The sequence below is a fragment of the Xiphophorus hellerii genome, chromosome 14 (genome assembly GCF_003331165.1).
Source record: "Xiphophorus hellerii strain 12219 chromosome 14, Xiphophorus_hellerii-4.1, whole genome shotgun sequence".
NCBI lineage: Eukaryota > Metazoa > Chordata > Actinopteri > Cyprinodontiformes > Poeciliidae > Xiphophorus > Xiphophorus hellerii.
Window position 1 is genome coordinate 23,036,196 of NC_045685.1, and position 15,958 is coordinate 23,052,153.

General features: G+C 37.5%; 1 protein-coding gene across 1 annotated transcript in view; it reads left to right on the forward strand.

The window, feature by feature from the left end:
- Nucleotides 1-11,638: 11,638 nt before the first annotated feature.
- The window catches only part of LOC116733224 (dachshund homolog 2-like), a 98,037-nt gene continuing 93,717 nt past the window's right edge, over nucleotides 11,639-15,958 (forward strand). The window contains exon 1 of the mRNA XM_032584005.1: nucleotides 11,639-12,440. Coding sequence (XP_032439896.1) covers nucleotides 11,836-12,440 — 605 coding nt within the window. The 5' untranslated portion in view covers nucleotides 11,639-11,835. The remainder of the gene's footprint in view (nucleotides 12,441-15,958) is intronic.

Below are 15,958 nucleotides of genomic sequence, written 5' to 3' on the forward strand. Positions count from 1 at the left end.
GCAGGAGCAGCTGATTTCTCTGAAATGATTGAAACCAGGAGCCCACTAAGCCTAAACTAGTAAAACACCACAGAAATATTCTTCATGTATGTAAATCCAAGCACATTTTTGAGTTTAGGTAGAAAGTAAACATGAAGAGGAGCAACATTTCAGAAGAAACCCAAAGCACTACTTAAAACCAAGTTGGTCTATTTGTCTGTACAAACCGGTTTGTTTGCTGGACAAAACAAGAAAGGGTTGCTAAGCCCAGTACCGAAGTTTTCAATGTCATGAAGAGTTCTCTCTTTTATTTCGCTCTGGTGGTTCACCCTGAACACATAACTGGGTTTAAAGGCTCTGATCAAAGTGTAACGGTAAAAAGTTGTGATGAAATCACAACTGGACAACTTTAAATATGAACGTTCCCTCCAGGCAGTAAAATCTGAAATATGTGGCGAGTGATTAGATCTGTTACCCATTCTGTGTACAAACATATAGCTTGTATTTTTGGTAGAAAAAAGTACAGTTCCTTTGAATTACAAACACACGTGTCTAGCGCTAGCGGGAGAAAAGAGTGATGGTCTTTTGCCAAAAACAAAAGAAGAAGTGTCTTCTTCAGAGGCTTTCCTGTCATTTCCGTCAGTGGTTCTTGGTGCTGTGCCCCCAGTGGCTAGAAATCATGAGTCAGTGTTTCTGACTCTTGATTTGCTACCTTTCTAGCTCCCTCTGAATAAGTTTTTCAAAGGGTTTGTTTTGTTTGACACAATGGAGTGTGAAAGCAAACCGCAGCAGCTGAAAATTTAATAAATGTTGCAATTTTTGTCCTCAATCGAATCGAGTCTACCGGACTATCAGGTGTGAAAACAGCCTGAAAGTAAAATCTTGTAGAGCAAGCTCAAACAAGATACCAGATTCACTATCTCCTTTTTGTTCTGTACTTCTGAGCTCATACCAAGGGTAAGTACAACGCTTACTCATGTCTGACTCAGGACATTGCCATGAAATTGCTTCGTAGTTCCGACCAAAGAAGACCCAGGGTCGTCTTGGTCTGACAGACAGGGAATCGCCAAAATATGCAGAATCAACTGCGCTACATCAGCAAGTTTTCTTCTGAATGGCTTGAAAAACAAAGTGAAGGTTCGGTTTTGGGTGGGGAAGGCGTCCTGCGACTTCCTGTGGATCCGTTCAGTATTTCTGACTCTTGATTTGGTCCAACTTATTTCTACTGTGACCTTTCTGAGTCACACATTTTCTGCTGTACTTTCAGATTATCGTTTGATATTTATTAATAGATTTATTTATCCCCAAATATTTATTCACTCATGAAAAAAAGTTTACCTCTTAATAATTTAACATAATATCTGTTTGTTTATTTATGAATTGTGTAGCGTTTGAAACAATCAAAGAGTTGTTTGTATACAAAACTAATCAAGAGGGAAAATAGAGCTAAATAATAAAATATGCGTTAGGTTTGAACACTTGTTACTGGAGAAGCTGCAGACTCTCCTGCAGCTGTTTTCTGGAGCATTTTATCGTGGAGAGCAGCAGGTTATGTGAAGTTAAATGATGCGAACACCCAAAATGATGCTTCCTCTGCTCCTTCAGAGGTCAACTTGGACGCAGTTGATACAATTTCTAAAAGCAAGGCTCATCAAATTTAGACAGTAAAACAGCTGAAGACTGTTTCCTGACATCTATGTGATTAAATTTACTTATTTTACTAAAATGTATACAAATGACTAAATATGAGATAGAGATCTCCTCAGTTTCTGAACGGCACCCTGATTTTTTCTCCCCTTACGTCTGTTATCTGTCTTATTCCCCTCATTCATTTCTCTCTGTCTCTCTCTTCTCCACCCTCCTCCTAAACTCTGTTCTTTCTGGATGAGCAGCTTTTATGAGCTGAGTGATAAAGAGAAGGGGAATGAAGGGCAGAGAGGGAAGGACAGGTGGAGGACAGACGGGGACGGAGAAAGAAAAAAAAAGAATAAGTTAAAGAGAGAGGTGAGGAACAGACTGAACTCAAAACAGTGTTTAGTTCTGGCTTTATTACACCAGATTGGAAATTACCCAACATTTTTTTATGCTATAAAATGTCTCTGTCTCAAGGTTCATGTCTGAGTTGAAACTTTGAGACTTGTTTGTGAAAGAGACGACAGGACATAATCAAGCCTGTCTGTAATGTCACTAAATAAAGGCTTTGCAATTTCTATACTTAATTAAAACCTTTTCAGAGTCTTTATGCCTTTGTCATTTCAAAGCACATGTCACAGAGGTCTTTAGCTGAACTTCTGTATTAGAAAGTCATTATAAAATTGGCATTCTTACTAATGAACCAATATTAACCGTTTCTAATAAAAATCAGTCACTGTAAAGTCACTGTTGTGAAACTTAAACAATATTCTGGTCTAATTTGAATAATGTTGGTAAAACAGAGGTTTGTTCAACTTTAGGTATTTATTTTACATTTGTTGACTCTTCAAACTTTGCAGAAAATATTAGAAGTTATTGTGGCCACTAGAGGGCAGTTAATAAAGGACATGGTACGTTTAATTTGTGCTCTAGTGTTCCAGGTTAGAAACGTGAACAGGAACGCCTCTGATTCCCTTTAAATCCAAGATGGCTGCCATTTGTGCGAAATGCAGTGGATTCTTCCGCAATAATATTTTTAAAACATTGCATCGTAGTAAACTAATGGTACTGTGGAACATCTAAGAAATTATGTATTAAGTTTTAGCATTTTATGCAGCTGGATGACATTGGATGCGTACAAATTTAGAGGGTGCATCCTTCGAAGGTCACATTTGAAGGTCGATTACGTCACAGGAATGTGGTGAAGACTGTCCACATTCATAGGTTCCCACAAATTTATCTTTTTATGCTATTTTAATAACATATATATATATATATACGACGTGTATGTGGCTATTGTAGATGGAGGGAAAAAAAGTACATTTCCACCAGAAAACTCAGTTGAACATTTTCAACTTTTGAAACTTAAATCAACCTTGTGTATGTGCTGCTCCATGTGTTAATGGCGGAGAAACAACTTACCGTCCTTGGAAAACATTTTATCCGCTGTCATTAATGGCCATGCTAACTAGCCTTAGCATTCATGGCAGCCTCCGTTGTGGGGAATCAGTTGTAGCGTAGCAGAAAGAAAGGGGTAAGGTGTGAGCGAGCATGATTGACAGCGCTAAGACCCTCCTCCTGGCACTGAGAGGTTGTTTCTGACCTACATCAGTTTTTTCACAGTTTATCAATCAAATACTTTTACAACATAGTGATGGTTTTAGTTGCATACTGCAGCTTTAAGACAGTCAGAAAAGTAAAATCTGCATAATTATCTTGTCGAGTGAACCAGGAATAAGAGACTTGGAGATGCAATTACCTTCCAGAAATCTTATTTATAAGTTTGTAAGACCAACACCATTTTCCTTCCTCCTCATCTTTATGAACCATTTTGTGTTGATCACAAAAATATTACACTAAATTACATTCAGGTTTGTGGCTGCATTGAGACAAAATGTGAAAAAGTTCAAGGTGTAAGAATACTTTAGCTAACACATACATTTTTGAATCCTGTAGAGACTTTAGCAGCAGATAAATTGATAGAAGTTTAAACAAATTGAGTAATACTGGGTGTACCTAAAGACACTGAAGAAACTGAAGGTTACAGAGTGAATAAATGGTTGAGTCGGATGAAAAACAGAAGGGTGAATATTTTCAACTGGGTGACATTGGTCTGCTGGCTTTTTGAAATGTTTTCACTTCACTTTGGGACGTAAACATGAAGGAAACAGAGCCTCAGGCTGAGTGTGTGTGTTGCTCTTTAAACTTTTTGTCTAAAATTCCTCTATACGATCATTTTCTTCACACACACACACAGCCGCTGTTTGTGAGTCATCCCTCGAGGCCATCAGGATTTATTTAGCTTTTATTTATACAAGCTTAAAGTCAAACCATCCATCTCACACATAACAGCCTGAAGCTTTCATTACAGTGTGTGTATGTGTGTGTGTGCTGTAGATGACACCATGTGCATGTTAGCAAGTTGTGTTGATTTACAGTAAGTTTTTGATGACACTTTGGGTTTGTGTGAGTGTGTGTGGGTTTTCCCATCATCCTCCGCTGCACCTCGAGCGCTGATGTTGACGACGGTCGGCTAAAGTTGTGTTCTTTAATGATCTAATTCAACAACACAATTACCAAGTGTCAAGCTGCAGAGCGAGCGTCTCAGGGCCGAACGGCGTGACAGCGACGCTTTGTTTCTACGCAGGCTGTTTTATCTTCTCTAACAATCATCAGCTAAATTAAAACCCACTGGACATCTCAAACGTTCAATAAAAATCTCCTGTTTCACGCTCACATGGGGTGGAAAATGGATTTGTAGAAGTTGAGACCAATCAGGAACAGATGATGCTTGAGTTGATGAAATAATTGCGTCCTTCAAATCAAAATGCAAAGAGTGTTTATGTTAGAGGATCGGTTAATTGCTTAACTGGTCCAGTATGCAGCACTTAACAGCGTCTAGCATAAATATCTTTTCTCCTTGAATGTTTCCATATTCTTTCACCATACAACCACAAAATGTAAACATAAACCAACACAATAACCACCTGATGACGTACAGAGAAAACGAGGAATGGTATTCTACATAGTTCCCACAAGTCTGAACCAGAAGTGATCTGCGCCATCTTGGTAGGCTAGCACATGCGTAATGCATGGCGGACCCATGGCATCGAGACCAATAAAAACAAAATATGAGGACAATTTTGACCAATGTGCGAGCAAAAGATACATAAACAAAATGGCTGCTGTCGGGATCAACCCGAATGAGACATAGAAAAAAAACATGTCAGACGATGTGGACAAGCTGCCTCTGATCTCATAGTACTATATAGTTGGAGTGTGTACTCCATGGAAGTAATCTATGAACGCTTACAATCAATGATTAAGTGTATTTGTGAAGGACATATGAACTCTTTGTGTGAATAACAAGGTTCTAGTGACTGATAGAGTGAGTACATGTAGTAACATAAACGTAAGCTACATGTCCGTCTTAGCTAGCAGGTAAAAGCTACGTTAGCTAAGCTAATTTTGCTAGTTCTGCAGTACAGTGAACCCTCGCTATAACGCGGTTCACCTTTCACGGCCTCGCTGCTTCGTGGAGTTTTTTGTGCAGTTTTTTTTCACAGTGCATTGTGTTCTGCGTCCTGATTGGCTAAACAGTCTCTGTGCTTCTTCTCTACCTGTGTGCCAATAACGTTACGGTATTTAAATATACAGCTTGGCAAATTTTGGCAAATATTTTTGCCCAGAAGAAAAAACAGCGACAACAACTACCGATAACTATGTTCTTCTCTCGAAATAAAAAAACACACCTGCAGCACAGGCTTCAGAAGGAAACGCCACTAGAGAGCGGAGTGAGGCCGCAGCGTCACAGTCAGAGGAACAGTGAAATACACGAGTCACAATTTGTCCTACTGTACTTCATATTTATGATTAAAATGATTATTTTACTGTAGTTATTTGTAAAAAAGCGTTATATTTGTTTTAAAAAAAATGCTTAGGCCAGAAAACAGGTTTTGTTCTTTGGTTTCAATGTAGAGTATTTAATTATGCTGTATAATAATTGTAAAAAATAAAGGTAACTGCTTCACGGATTTCGCCTATCACGGGTTCTTTTCGGAACGCAACCCCGCGAAAAACGAGGGTTCGCTGTACTACAGTAAATATATTTGATATTTATTGTAGCATTACACAGAGGTGGGTAGAGTACTCAAACATCGACTAACATTTGTAATGTACTTGTATTGTTTATAAGTTAGATGGGAATGAGGCGACAGCTAGTTCTGAGATTCTGGCTTGTTTATTGTTGTCATAGCAACTCCATAGCAACCTCCTGAACAGGATGCTGTCAATTACAACACCAACTGTAGACCAAAAGAAATGTAGGTAGAAGCATAAAATTATTATTAAATTATGAAAAAAGTCTGTTTGCCTTACACTGTAAAACAAATCCATATCTTTAACAGTGATAAGCAGTAAAATTTACAGGAAACACCCATACACTATATAAAACAACTTAAAATTCGATGTGAAATTGCCGTAAATAACTTAACTGACAAAAACAGTAATTTATACATTTTACATTTTTTATATGTTGTTTTGGTGTTCATTTTAATTAAAAGAATTTTTTTTAAGTGAAACACCGACTCCAGCACCATTTTTAACCATAAAATCACCAATAACAAAGCCATCTAACCATGAAAGAAAAGAAATGTTTTACCTGTAATTTTGACCGAAAAATTTAAATGTGTTTTTACAGTGTAGAAACAATGCTTAAAGACTCCATTTCAAGCAGGATTTATGAACATCAGCTGGAGATTTTGGAAAAAACAGAAAAATTAATACAATTATTATAGTAAAATCTGCAACTGTGAGTGTAGCTGTGTAACAAAATAGGCAGGAATCTCATAATTTCACTACAAATGTTTATCGTAAACACAAATTAAATAATGTTAAAACACATTTTCTTCCAAAAATCTGTTTCCATGTTGATAAACAGAATAAAGGAACTTGTGTTATAACTGTGCACAGACTAAGTGAAGAAAGTTTTTCCATCAATAACATCTAAAGTGGATTTGTTGCTTATAACTTTGTCATCGTCTACTTTAGTTCGTTTTCAATCCAAGTAACTTTCCTTGAACATAAATCATTGTCAGGTGGCCCTGTACATCCTGCAGCTGCCCTTAGAGTTTCTGCACTGATAAATGACATTATTACCCCTCCATGCTGTCGTTTATGCTCTTAAAGGGACAGAGTGATAAACAGAGACACCATTCGAGGGAAAAGGATGCTTTACGCTGAGCCACTTGAAACAAGATTTTTATCAACACCTTCGTACAAAATCAGGTATTTTACTTTAATAAGAAGGAAGGTGATAAAGATTTAAGCTCCTGTCATTCAGAGTGGCTCATTTTGAATGACTGGTAGTTATGTGCCTGTTAATTTGGACACAGCTGACATAAAATCTTCTTTTTATAAGATCCAATCTGTTGTATTTTCCACCTTGTTGGTTTACAACGTCCAGGATTTATCATGGAGCAGCACAGAGTTTCTGTCCTTCATGTATCTGGAGTAAAGGAAGTGATTTACTGTGTTTATGATTTTAAAAATAAAAATCCACACATAACATCAATTTGAGAATCATTCAGATCAGAATTCAGCTCCAATTTCAACGACTGAAAAGGTAAATTGTATGAAAAAGTTAAAAATGACGTAAATAAATAAATTTTAATCCACAAGTAAAAAAAACACAATGCTGACAAGGAAAAAAAACAAAAAAAGGAAAGTCTCTATGCTAATTGGTCATATTGTGTTTTTATTATGTTGTCGCATTAAACACGTCTCATTGTTTTTAAACCTTTTCGCTCAACTTCAAATGAAATACATTTATTTTACCTAAACCGAAGTCCTCACACCTCTGCCTTTCTCTCTGCCATGCTACAGCTAACTCCCTAAAGCTAGTTTAGCTAGGTCTCTAACCTAGCTTTAGGTTAGGTGGCTAATCTGAAGCCACTTAAAGCTAACTAGTTTTAGGTGGGAATGCTGAAGCTAGTTAGCATTGCCACCCATAATGGTGGATAAACTGTTTTAATATAAAGGTAAGTTGTTTCTCACACCATTAGCATATTTAGCAGCATGTACATGTGATTGATTGACAGCACTAAGATCATCTTCCAGGCTCTGATTGGTTGTTTTTTTTGCTGATTGCAATAGTAGGTTAGGAAGGAGGTGGAGACAGATTATCTGTTTCATAAACTGTCACGACATAGTGACAGTTTTAACAAATATGTGAAAAAATATTTAGTTTATAAAAGTTACATCCTGCAGATTTAAAACAGAGATCTCAGGCCTGTGCTGTGGAACAAACTCCCCGACACCAGACATTTATAAAACCCACTTTAAAACTTTTATTATTTGGCTTCTAACCATGGAGAGTTCAGACTGTTCTAATTATATTTCTCACTTAAGTTTTTAACGTTATTCTTTCTTTTTGAAATGCCATGTATTCCTTTGTTTTTGGCTGTTGTAAATAAATGTGACATTTACACTAAAATGATGTTAAAAGAAACTAAGAGAAACAAAAGAAAGGTAAAAAAATTAACACCTTTAAAAGACACAAAAAAGTGGGAAGTGAAAACAAGGTAACATTTTGAGGTAAATCTGAAGTAAAATTCATCTTTTGACAAAATCACTAAAGTTCTTTATTAAAATGAATCAAGCAAATTGTATTTTGTTTTTTATCTTGTCACTTAAACTGTTTTGAAGAAGAGGGAAAACTAAAACAAAGTTTAAAAAAATGTCAGACTCATTTTGGAGCATTTTCATTCTGACCTCTTCATCCTTCTTCCTTTGCCTCATTCAGCCTCCTCTTCCTCTCCGTCTGCTCCTCTTCTTCTACTTCTCTCTCCACTCCAAGAAGTCCAGCTTCAAGTTCATACTGGTCGTTATTTCCCCACCGAGAGATATTCACCTCCACTAAGAGCTCATCTCTCTCTGTCTTTCTCTGAGTCCAGCTTCAGTTTGATCGTTATTAGTCCTGAGAGACAAATGATTACCCTCCGACTCTCCTTTTTGCCCCTCTTCCTTCTCTGTTTTACTTTTTTCTTTCTTTCTCTGACCTGAACTCCACCCTTCACCTGCTCCTCCTTTTCCTTCATCTCTGCAGCACAAAACTTCCAGTCAGAGGTTACACTGCAAAAAGTATTTTTGGTCTAGTTTCTAGTGCAAATATCCAGAGTTGGTTTTATTTACTTGAATAACTTTCTTTTTTTTTTTTTTTTTTGGAGAAAAAAAAAATTACTTTTAGGAGTATTTTTACTACACTGTACTTTTTACTTTTACTTTTATAATTTTATTATGAAGTATTTCTACTCTTACTTTAGTAAAATTTCTGGATTTTTCACTCACTGAGAAAAAACAAACAAACATGTTTTAACCAAAAAGTTGTATAAAGTTTTTTATTGAAAGAAACCGATTTGGAAAAATCTTCTTGATTGATTTTGTTAATTTTTGTTACTTATATAAATTATTCTTATTTGGGCCTTAAAACACCAAAATTTCCACTTAGAAGTATATTTTGGTTCATCTGATGGTGTATTTTATTACTTTTTTACTCTTACTGGAGCAGAGTTTGGTAGTAACTGTTTACATTTACTCAATTACATTTACTTGAGTAACTTTTTTGGGGAAACAAATGTAGAATAGAAATATTTTTATTCTACATTAACTGTAGTGAAACTGATTTGAGCCAATAAAAAACAACTTCCTGTTTGATGAGTTTTTAAAATCTCCTTCAGGCTCCTCATCTGTTTCCTTTTTTCTGTTCAGTCAGGGTTTCTCAGAGTAATGAGATTACACAGGATTATAAAACCCAGTCTGCCTGTAATCCACACCACTCAATCCCATTTCACTGTTTAAATGCTCACTTCTAATTCTCTGGGTTTTGTTCTTCTGTCGCCTTTTCTCCTCTAATCCTCATCTTCCTCTTCTTCTTCTGTGGTATAAATCTCTCAGGCTCATTTAGTTATCCAGTTATAAAATCTCATTTTTTATTTCATTTTCTTTTTTGTCTTTATCATGTTCAGAACAGTGAGGAAACCTTAAAAAGTCATTTTAAAATGACACAAACTGATTAAAATACTTTTTCAGTTAAATAAGATGATTGTTTAATTACAAATAAAAACATATTTTTCAATATGACATAAAATAATATATGTGTTAGAAGTCTGTTTTTCTTTATTTCTTCTATTTCTCCTTCCACTAAACTTTCCAGTAATTTTGAATACAGCACTGAATGAGCTGCCAGATTTATTTAGCAAACAATAACTATCTGTTGAACTCAGCAATCTTGAGCCGAAATTATAAAGATCATAAAATAAAGAAAAACAGACTTCTAACACATATTAAGTTATGATCTTTGTAATTTAGGCTCAAGATTGCTGAGTTCAACAGATAGTTATTGTTTGCTAAAAAAATCTGGCAGCTCATTCAGTGCTGTATTCAAAATTACTGGAAAGTTTAGTGGAAGGAGAAAGTGTGGGGTTCATGTGACAGTGGTAACTGCAGCTATGAGAGGATTGTAAAGCCACCAAACGGAGACGTATTATTGAATTGGAAAATTACATCAACACATTTTTTTAATTTTTTTTTGTTGCATTTTATTATTTCATTCGCTGCCAGATTTTATGGAGATGCAAATTTAATTTCCACACCACAAAAATTAAAAATACCCAAATTATTGACCATTTTGACATTGTTTCTGATTGGCCAGCCACTTTAATTTTTATTTTTCTTTCTTTGCAGTAATAAATGCTTAAAACATCTTACTCTATAGTTAATATTCAATAAATCAGAAAATATTCTGAGGAACTTTGTTCGTCACATTTCGAATATTTTAATGTTAAATGTCATGTTTTCATTTTTCGGTAAGCAGAAAATCATAACAAAAAATGTTTTAAGACAAGTCTGTAGTAAATTGATATGTGTGTCACTTTGTGATGGAGAGATAAGATTAATTAACGTTTCATAAATATTGTAGCTTATTGAATCTGACTGCTATCTTTATAAAGCGATTTAAGGATTTTCTGATTCTGTATTATAAAAAAAAGAGAGAATAAAAATATTTTCCAAACTTTATTTCCGGTTCCATATTTCCTTCCTTTCTTTCTCCATTCAGTTTCTTTTTGTACTTCCTTAATTCCTTTTCTATTTTTGACTTTCTGACTCTCATCCGTCATTATTTTCTTATTTCCCCTTCTTGTTTCCTTCCTTTTTTTCCCTTTAGTCGCTTCCTTTGTTCACTTTTAATTTATCATTCTTTCATTTCTTCCTTTTTCTCTTTATTTCCCCAATCTGTTCTTCTTTCCCTTATCTTGACTTTTTTCTTCTTGTTTTTGTTTCTTTCTTCCCTTCCCTCTTGTAGTTTTTGTAGTTTTGCGTACATAATCTAAATATTTAAAGTAAACTTTTGTATTTATACAAAATAAGTCAAAGATTACATTATTTCTGCTTTTTTCAGACTGGGAGAGTTTAGAGATTTCAAATAAAAATGTGTTGGAAGTTATACTACATTTTTAAAATGAAATTATTGACTGAATTTACTTATTCATTTTTTTTAGCTTCAATATTTTAATTTACTGAAATGCTCCTAAATAATCATTTAGTTTTAACCTTTTGATCTTTTCTTTCTTTATCCTTTATATATATATATTTTTGCTCTGTCGTCCTTTTCTTCTCCCAAACTTTGACTCACCTTCATCGTCGTTATTTAGGGAACGTGCGTCCATCCCGCCACCAGAGCTCGCGCGTGAGCAACAACTGACCAAAACACGCCGCTCGCATGCGCGTGCGCGCGCTCTCAAACACGTGCTGTTTGTTCGATGTCCGGACGAAAAATGATGCGGAAGAAAAACACAAACTTCCCGTTTTGGAGAGAGTGAAGCGGCTCGTGAGAAAGTTTATGAAAGAGAGAGATGCGACCGATAATAGACGCACGCGCACATACGCACGGGCCTTCCTCTCCAGGTCTGCTCTGATTGGTCCATTGGTGTGTCTGTCATCCGCGCGGAAGGCGGAGGCTGACCTGGAGTCTGATCCAGGCTGCTTTACGCACAGACCGGACAGTCCACGCACGGATTTCCACGGCGAGACTTTGTCCCGGATTGGAAGAGTTGAGAAGAAGAGGAGGAACGGAATAAAAGAGGAAGAGGAAAAGTAAAAGGAAAGCAGAGGAACAAGTGGTTTCCAGCTGGAAACTGTCCCACACATCCCACTTCCAGCGCCTCCATGTCGCTCACCGGCTCTCCTACGCTGCTCTCCCCGAGCTCGGGGACGCAAACTCCCGTCGGGCTCTACCGCTCCGCCCCGGAGGCGCTCCACACCTCCTCCGCCGTGTCCACCAGCACCTCCAGCCCGGCGCACATCAACTCCCACTCCCACTCGCTGTCCCCGTCCCCGCGGCTCACCAGCAGCATGCTGAGCGCCTTCCTGCCCGGACCGGGCGGCGCCCTGGGCTCCCTCGGCGGGCTCGGCTCGCTGAGCGGCCTGACCCCCGGCTCCCCGGGCTTGGTGCAGACCTCGTCCGGCGCGGGTCTGTGCAGCGAGTGCAAGCTGGTGGAGGTGCACGGCGTGAAGGTGGCCAGCTTCAACGTGGACGGGCAGGAGCTGATCTGCCTGCCGCAGGTGTTCGACCTCTTCCTGAAGCACCTGGTGGGCGGGCTGCACACCGTCTACACCAAGCTGAAGAGGCTGGACATCACGCCCGTGGTGTGCACCGTGGAGCAGGTGCGCGTCCTGCGGGGGCTCGGCGCCATTCAGCCCGGCGTGAACCGCTGCAAGCTCATCTCCAGGAAGGACTTCGAGACGCTGTACCAGGACTGCACCAGCGCCAGGTCAGTCCGCGGAACCGCCTCGTTTCGGGTTCAGAGCGCAACTTTCAGGGATGCGACTTGAGTTTGAGGACGGGAGAAACGCACTTTGCGCAACTTGCACTTTTTGTTTTGTGGTTTTTATTGCAAGGGCAGTAGTTGTGCACTATTTGTTATCCATTTCGAGCCAATCTGAACTCAATCTGGAAAATTATTGCAATCAGCTAGCAGAGAACCCGAATCGGTTCGGGTCCTTTCAGGAATGCAACTTGAGTTTCAGGTGTTTGTGCAACTTACAGTTTGTTTTTGGTCGTTTTTATTGCAGGGGAAGTAGCTCCGCGCTGTTTATTATCCATTCGACTCAATCTGAACTCAAGGTTCCGACTCCGCCTGGGAAAAATATTGCAATTATGTTTTCTAGCAGAGAAACCGTCTCAGTTCGGGTTCGAAGCGCAACTTTCAGGGATGCAACTTGATTTTTAGGACGGGTGAAACACGTTTTGCGCAACTTAAAGTGTTTCTTTTGTCGTTCTTGCAGCGGAAGCGGCTCCGTACTGTTTACGATCCACTTCGACCCAATCCGAAATGAAGGTTCCGACTCATTCTGGAAAAATATTGCAATTAGCTATCAAAGAACTGGGATCGGTTAGGGTTCAAAGCGCAACTTCCAGGGAGACGTATTGAGTTTCCGGACGGGAGAAACGCACTTTGCGCAACTTTCAGTCATTTTTCTGTCTTTTTTTATTGCAAAGGAAGGAGTTGTGCGCCATTTCGACCCAATCTGTCTGTTAGGACTCAAAGTTCCGAATCATTCTGGATGTACATGTACATTGCAATTTTAAGTCATAATTTTGCAAGTCAATTGAATCCAAACTTTATGTAAAAGATTAAAATCAATCAATTGTATTCTCATTTAGATGATGTCCTTAAGCTTTTATTTGTCACGTGTTTTTTACACCGCTCAAGAAAGAAAGAAAAAAATGAACCTAAGTTGCACCAGTTTCCTGTTTTTGTTGTTTTTGCTGTAGAGTAAATGTATAAAAGAGTCCAAACTGTCACTATAAGTGTTTTTTTTATTATTTTTTTTTAGAGTAATTCAGTTAAGGTTTGAGTTATATGTTTGGAAAAGAAACTGTTAAATAAACATTTAGCAGCTTCGAAATGTTTTTTTTATAATTTGTGATGTTTCTGAAGGTAATTATATCATTTAATACGTCATTTATCTTCAATAAGTGAGATATTTAAGTAGAGCTTGTGCAGATTATTGTTAAAAACAGTTCAGAATCTGCCATTTTTGTGTTGATTGCTTTGATTGGTGATCAGCAGGTGACATACTAAAAACAATAAAATCTTTCCAGTGTTAATTAAATGCATTAAAACTACAAAAACTTCCACTGTTTTCAGTCTATAAACCCATCAACCAACAGAATGCTTTTAAAAACACTTTTTCTTTCTATTTTTTTGTTGTAAAAATCACATGGAGATTCGGTCAGCCATGTTTGCCTCTTGTGTGTTTAGAGATGTTAGAAAAAAAGAAGATGGACGGATGGATCTCGTAACAGCGAATCAGTATCTTTCATTATTTTCTAGATTAACTTTGCAGCTCGTTGTGAGAGACGTTAAAGGAAGAAGAAAAATAATCGAGTTTGTTTCTTTTTGTAGAACTAAAACCACAGAAAGCAAACAAGGTGCAGTTTGGAGTCTTTATCTGTCGCAGAAACGGTTTGCATGTTTAAAACAAACAAAATGTTGATGTTTTCTTAGAAATGCAGCGTTACAGTGTGAGTCAGTGTGCAAACACTCTACAGCCTCTGTTTCTGATGATAACCAGGGTTTCTTTGCACTTTGTTTTGAAATCTCTTGTTAAAAAGAGCAAAATCTTTGTTTCTATCTTACTGTAATCGGTGCTAGAAGTGTTTTAATTTGTCGAATTCTCCAGATTTGGGTGTTTTTCTGTGTCAGCTGTGAGGAACAGAGCTAATTAGCGGAGCGTGTTTTTGCCAGCAGGATGCAGAGGAGTCTCTTTTGGAGCGTGCAGAGGACTCTGTTTGTGTTAACAGAACTGATAACAGGCTTTATTTTTACACCGGAGCGGGATATTTCCGTCGCTTCGTCTCTGGAAAGGAAGCAGTCGAAACATCGTGCGGGCGGAGAAATGTGGGAGAAATGTTTTGGGTTTATTTTCACTGACTTTTTGATTTGATTGGTTGGTTATTTTCATGCATGTTTGAGATATTGGAGAGAAATCTTCTAAGTGCAATGTGCATGGTTGGGTAGTTACTAGTTACATTTACTCAGTTACATTTACTGAGTAACTTTTTGGAAAACAATGTACTTTTAGGAACATTTTTACTACGCTGTACTTTTTACTTTTGCTTGAGTAATTGTATTATGGAGTATTTCTACTCTTACTTGAGTAAAATGTCTGGATTTTCTACCCACTGAATGAAAAACATGTTTTAACGTTTTAACCAAAAATCCACTAGACACAGACGCACACCTGCAGTTTCTGTTAAAGTTTCTGAAGTTTTTTATTGAGAGAAACCGATTTGGAAAATTTTCTTTTTCCTGTTTTTGTCATTTTTTAGTTAATTATATGAATTATTGTCATTTTTATCTTTAAAATACCAAAATTTCCACCCGGGGTTATATTTTGGTCCGTCTGATTATGTAGTTTTGAAATATTAAATGATTGATAATTTCAGGACCTGAGCAGACTTCTGACCAAATACTTTTTTACTCTTACTAGAGTAACTTTGGTTAGTCTGTCCTCCTCTGGTGATCCTCAGGGCAGTGTTAATCATGGAGTCTGTGGGCGGTTCTGGTTCTGAAGGGACCGGATTTCTGCAGGTTTCAGGTGTTTCTCCGCTTTAACCAAAACATGATTTAAATGAACGGGTCATCAGCAACCTGTTGCCATGGAGATTCAGCCGTTCGGATCAGAAACATCTAGCAGCGACCTGAGCACCTGGAAACGCTTCAGAGTTCCTGAAAAGTTTTGAATTTCATGGAAATTTGTTCCAGTTATGGAAAAGAAAAGAGAAAGAACTTTATCTCCTTCCTTTCATCAGCTCTTCCTGATTCCTTCATTACTTTGTTGCTTCACTCTGTTTCCTCCCATCATTTATTCCTTGATTCAGACTTTCTTTCTTTCAATTGTTTTTCCATCCTTCATCCAACCCTTCCTTCATTCCATCTTCAATTCCTCCATCCTTTCTTCATCATTCTTTCTTTAGTGTTTCCTCCATCTTTCTATTTTCCTGCCTTTCCTTTTCTTTGTTTCTTTAGTACTTCCTTCAATCCTTCCTTTCTCTTCTCTTTCTTTAGATCTTCCTTTTATTCCTTCTGCCATTCTTTTTGTTTTAGTTCTTTCTTCCATATTTTCTTCATTTCTATCTTTTAGTTCTTCTTTCCATCATACCTTAGCATTCTATCCTTCCTTCCTTTGTTTTGTCCATCCTTCCCTCAAACCTTATTTTTCCTCTCTGTTTTTCAATCCTTTCTTAGTTTTTCTCTTTTTTTCCTTCCATTCTTCAATCCTT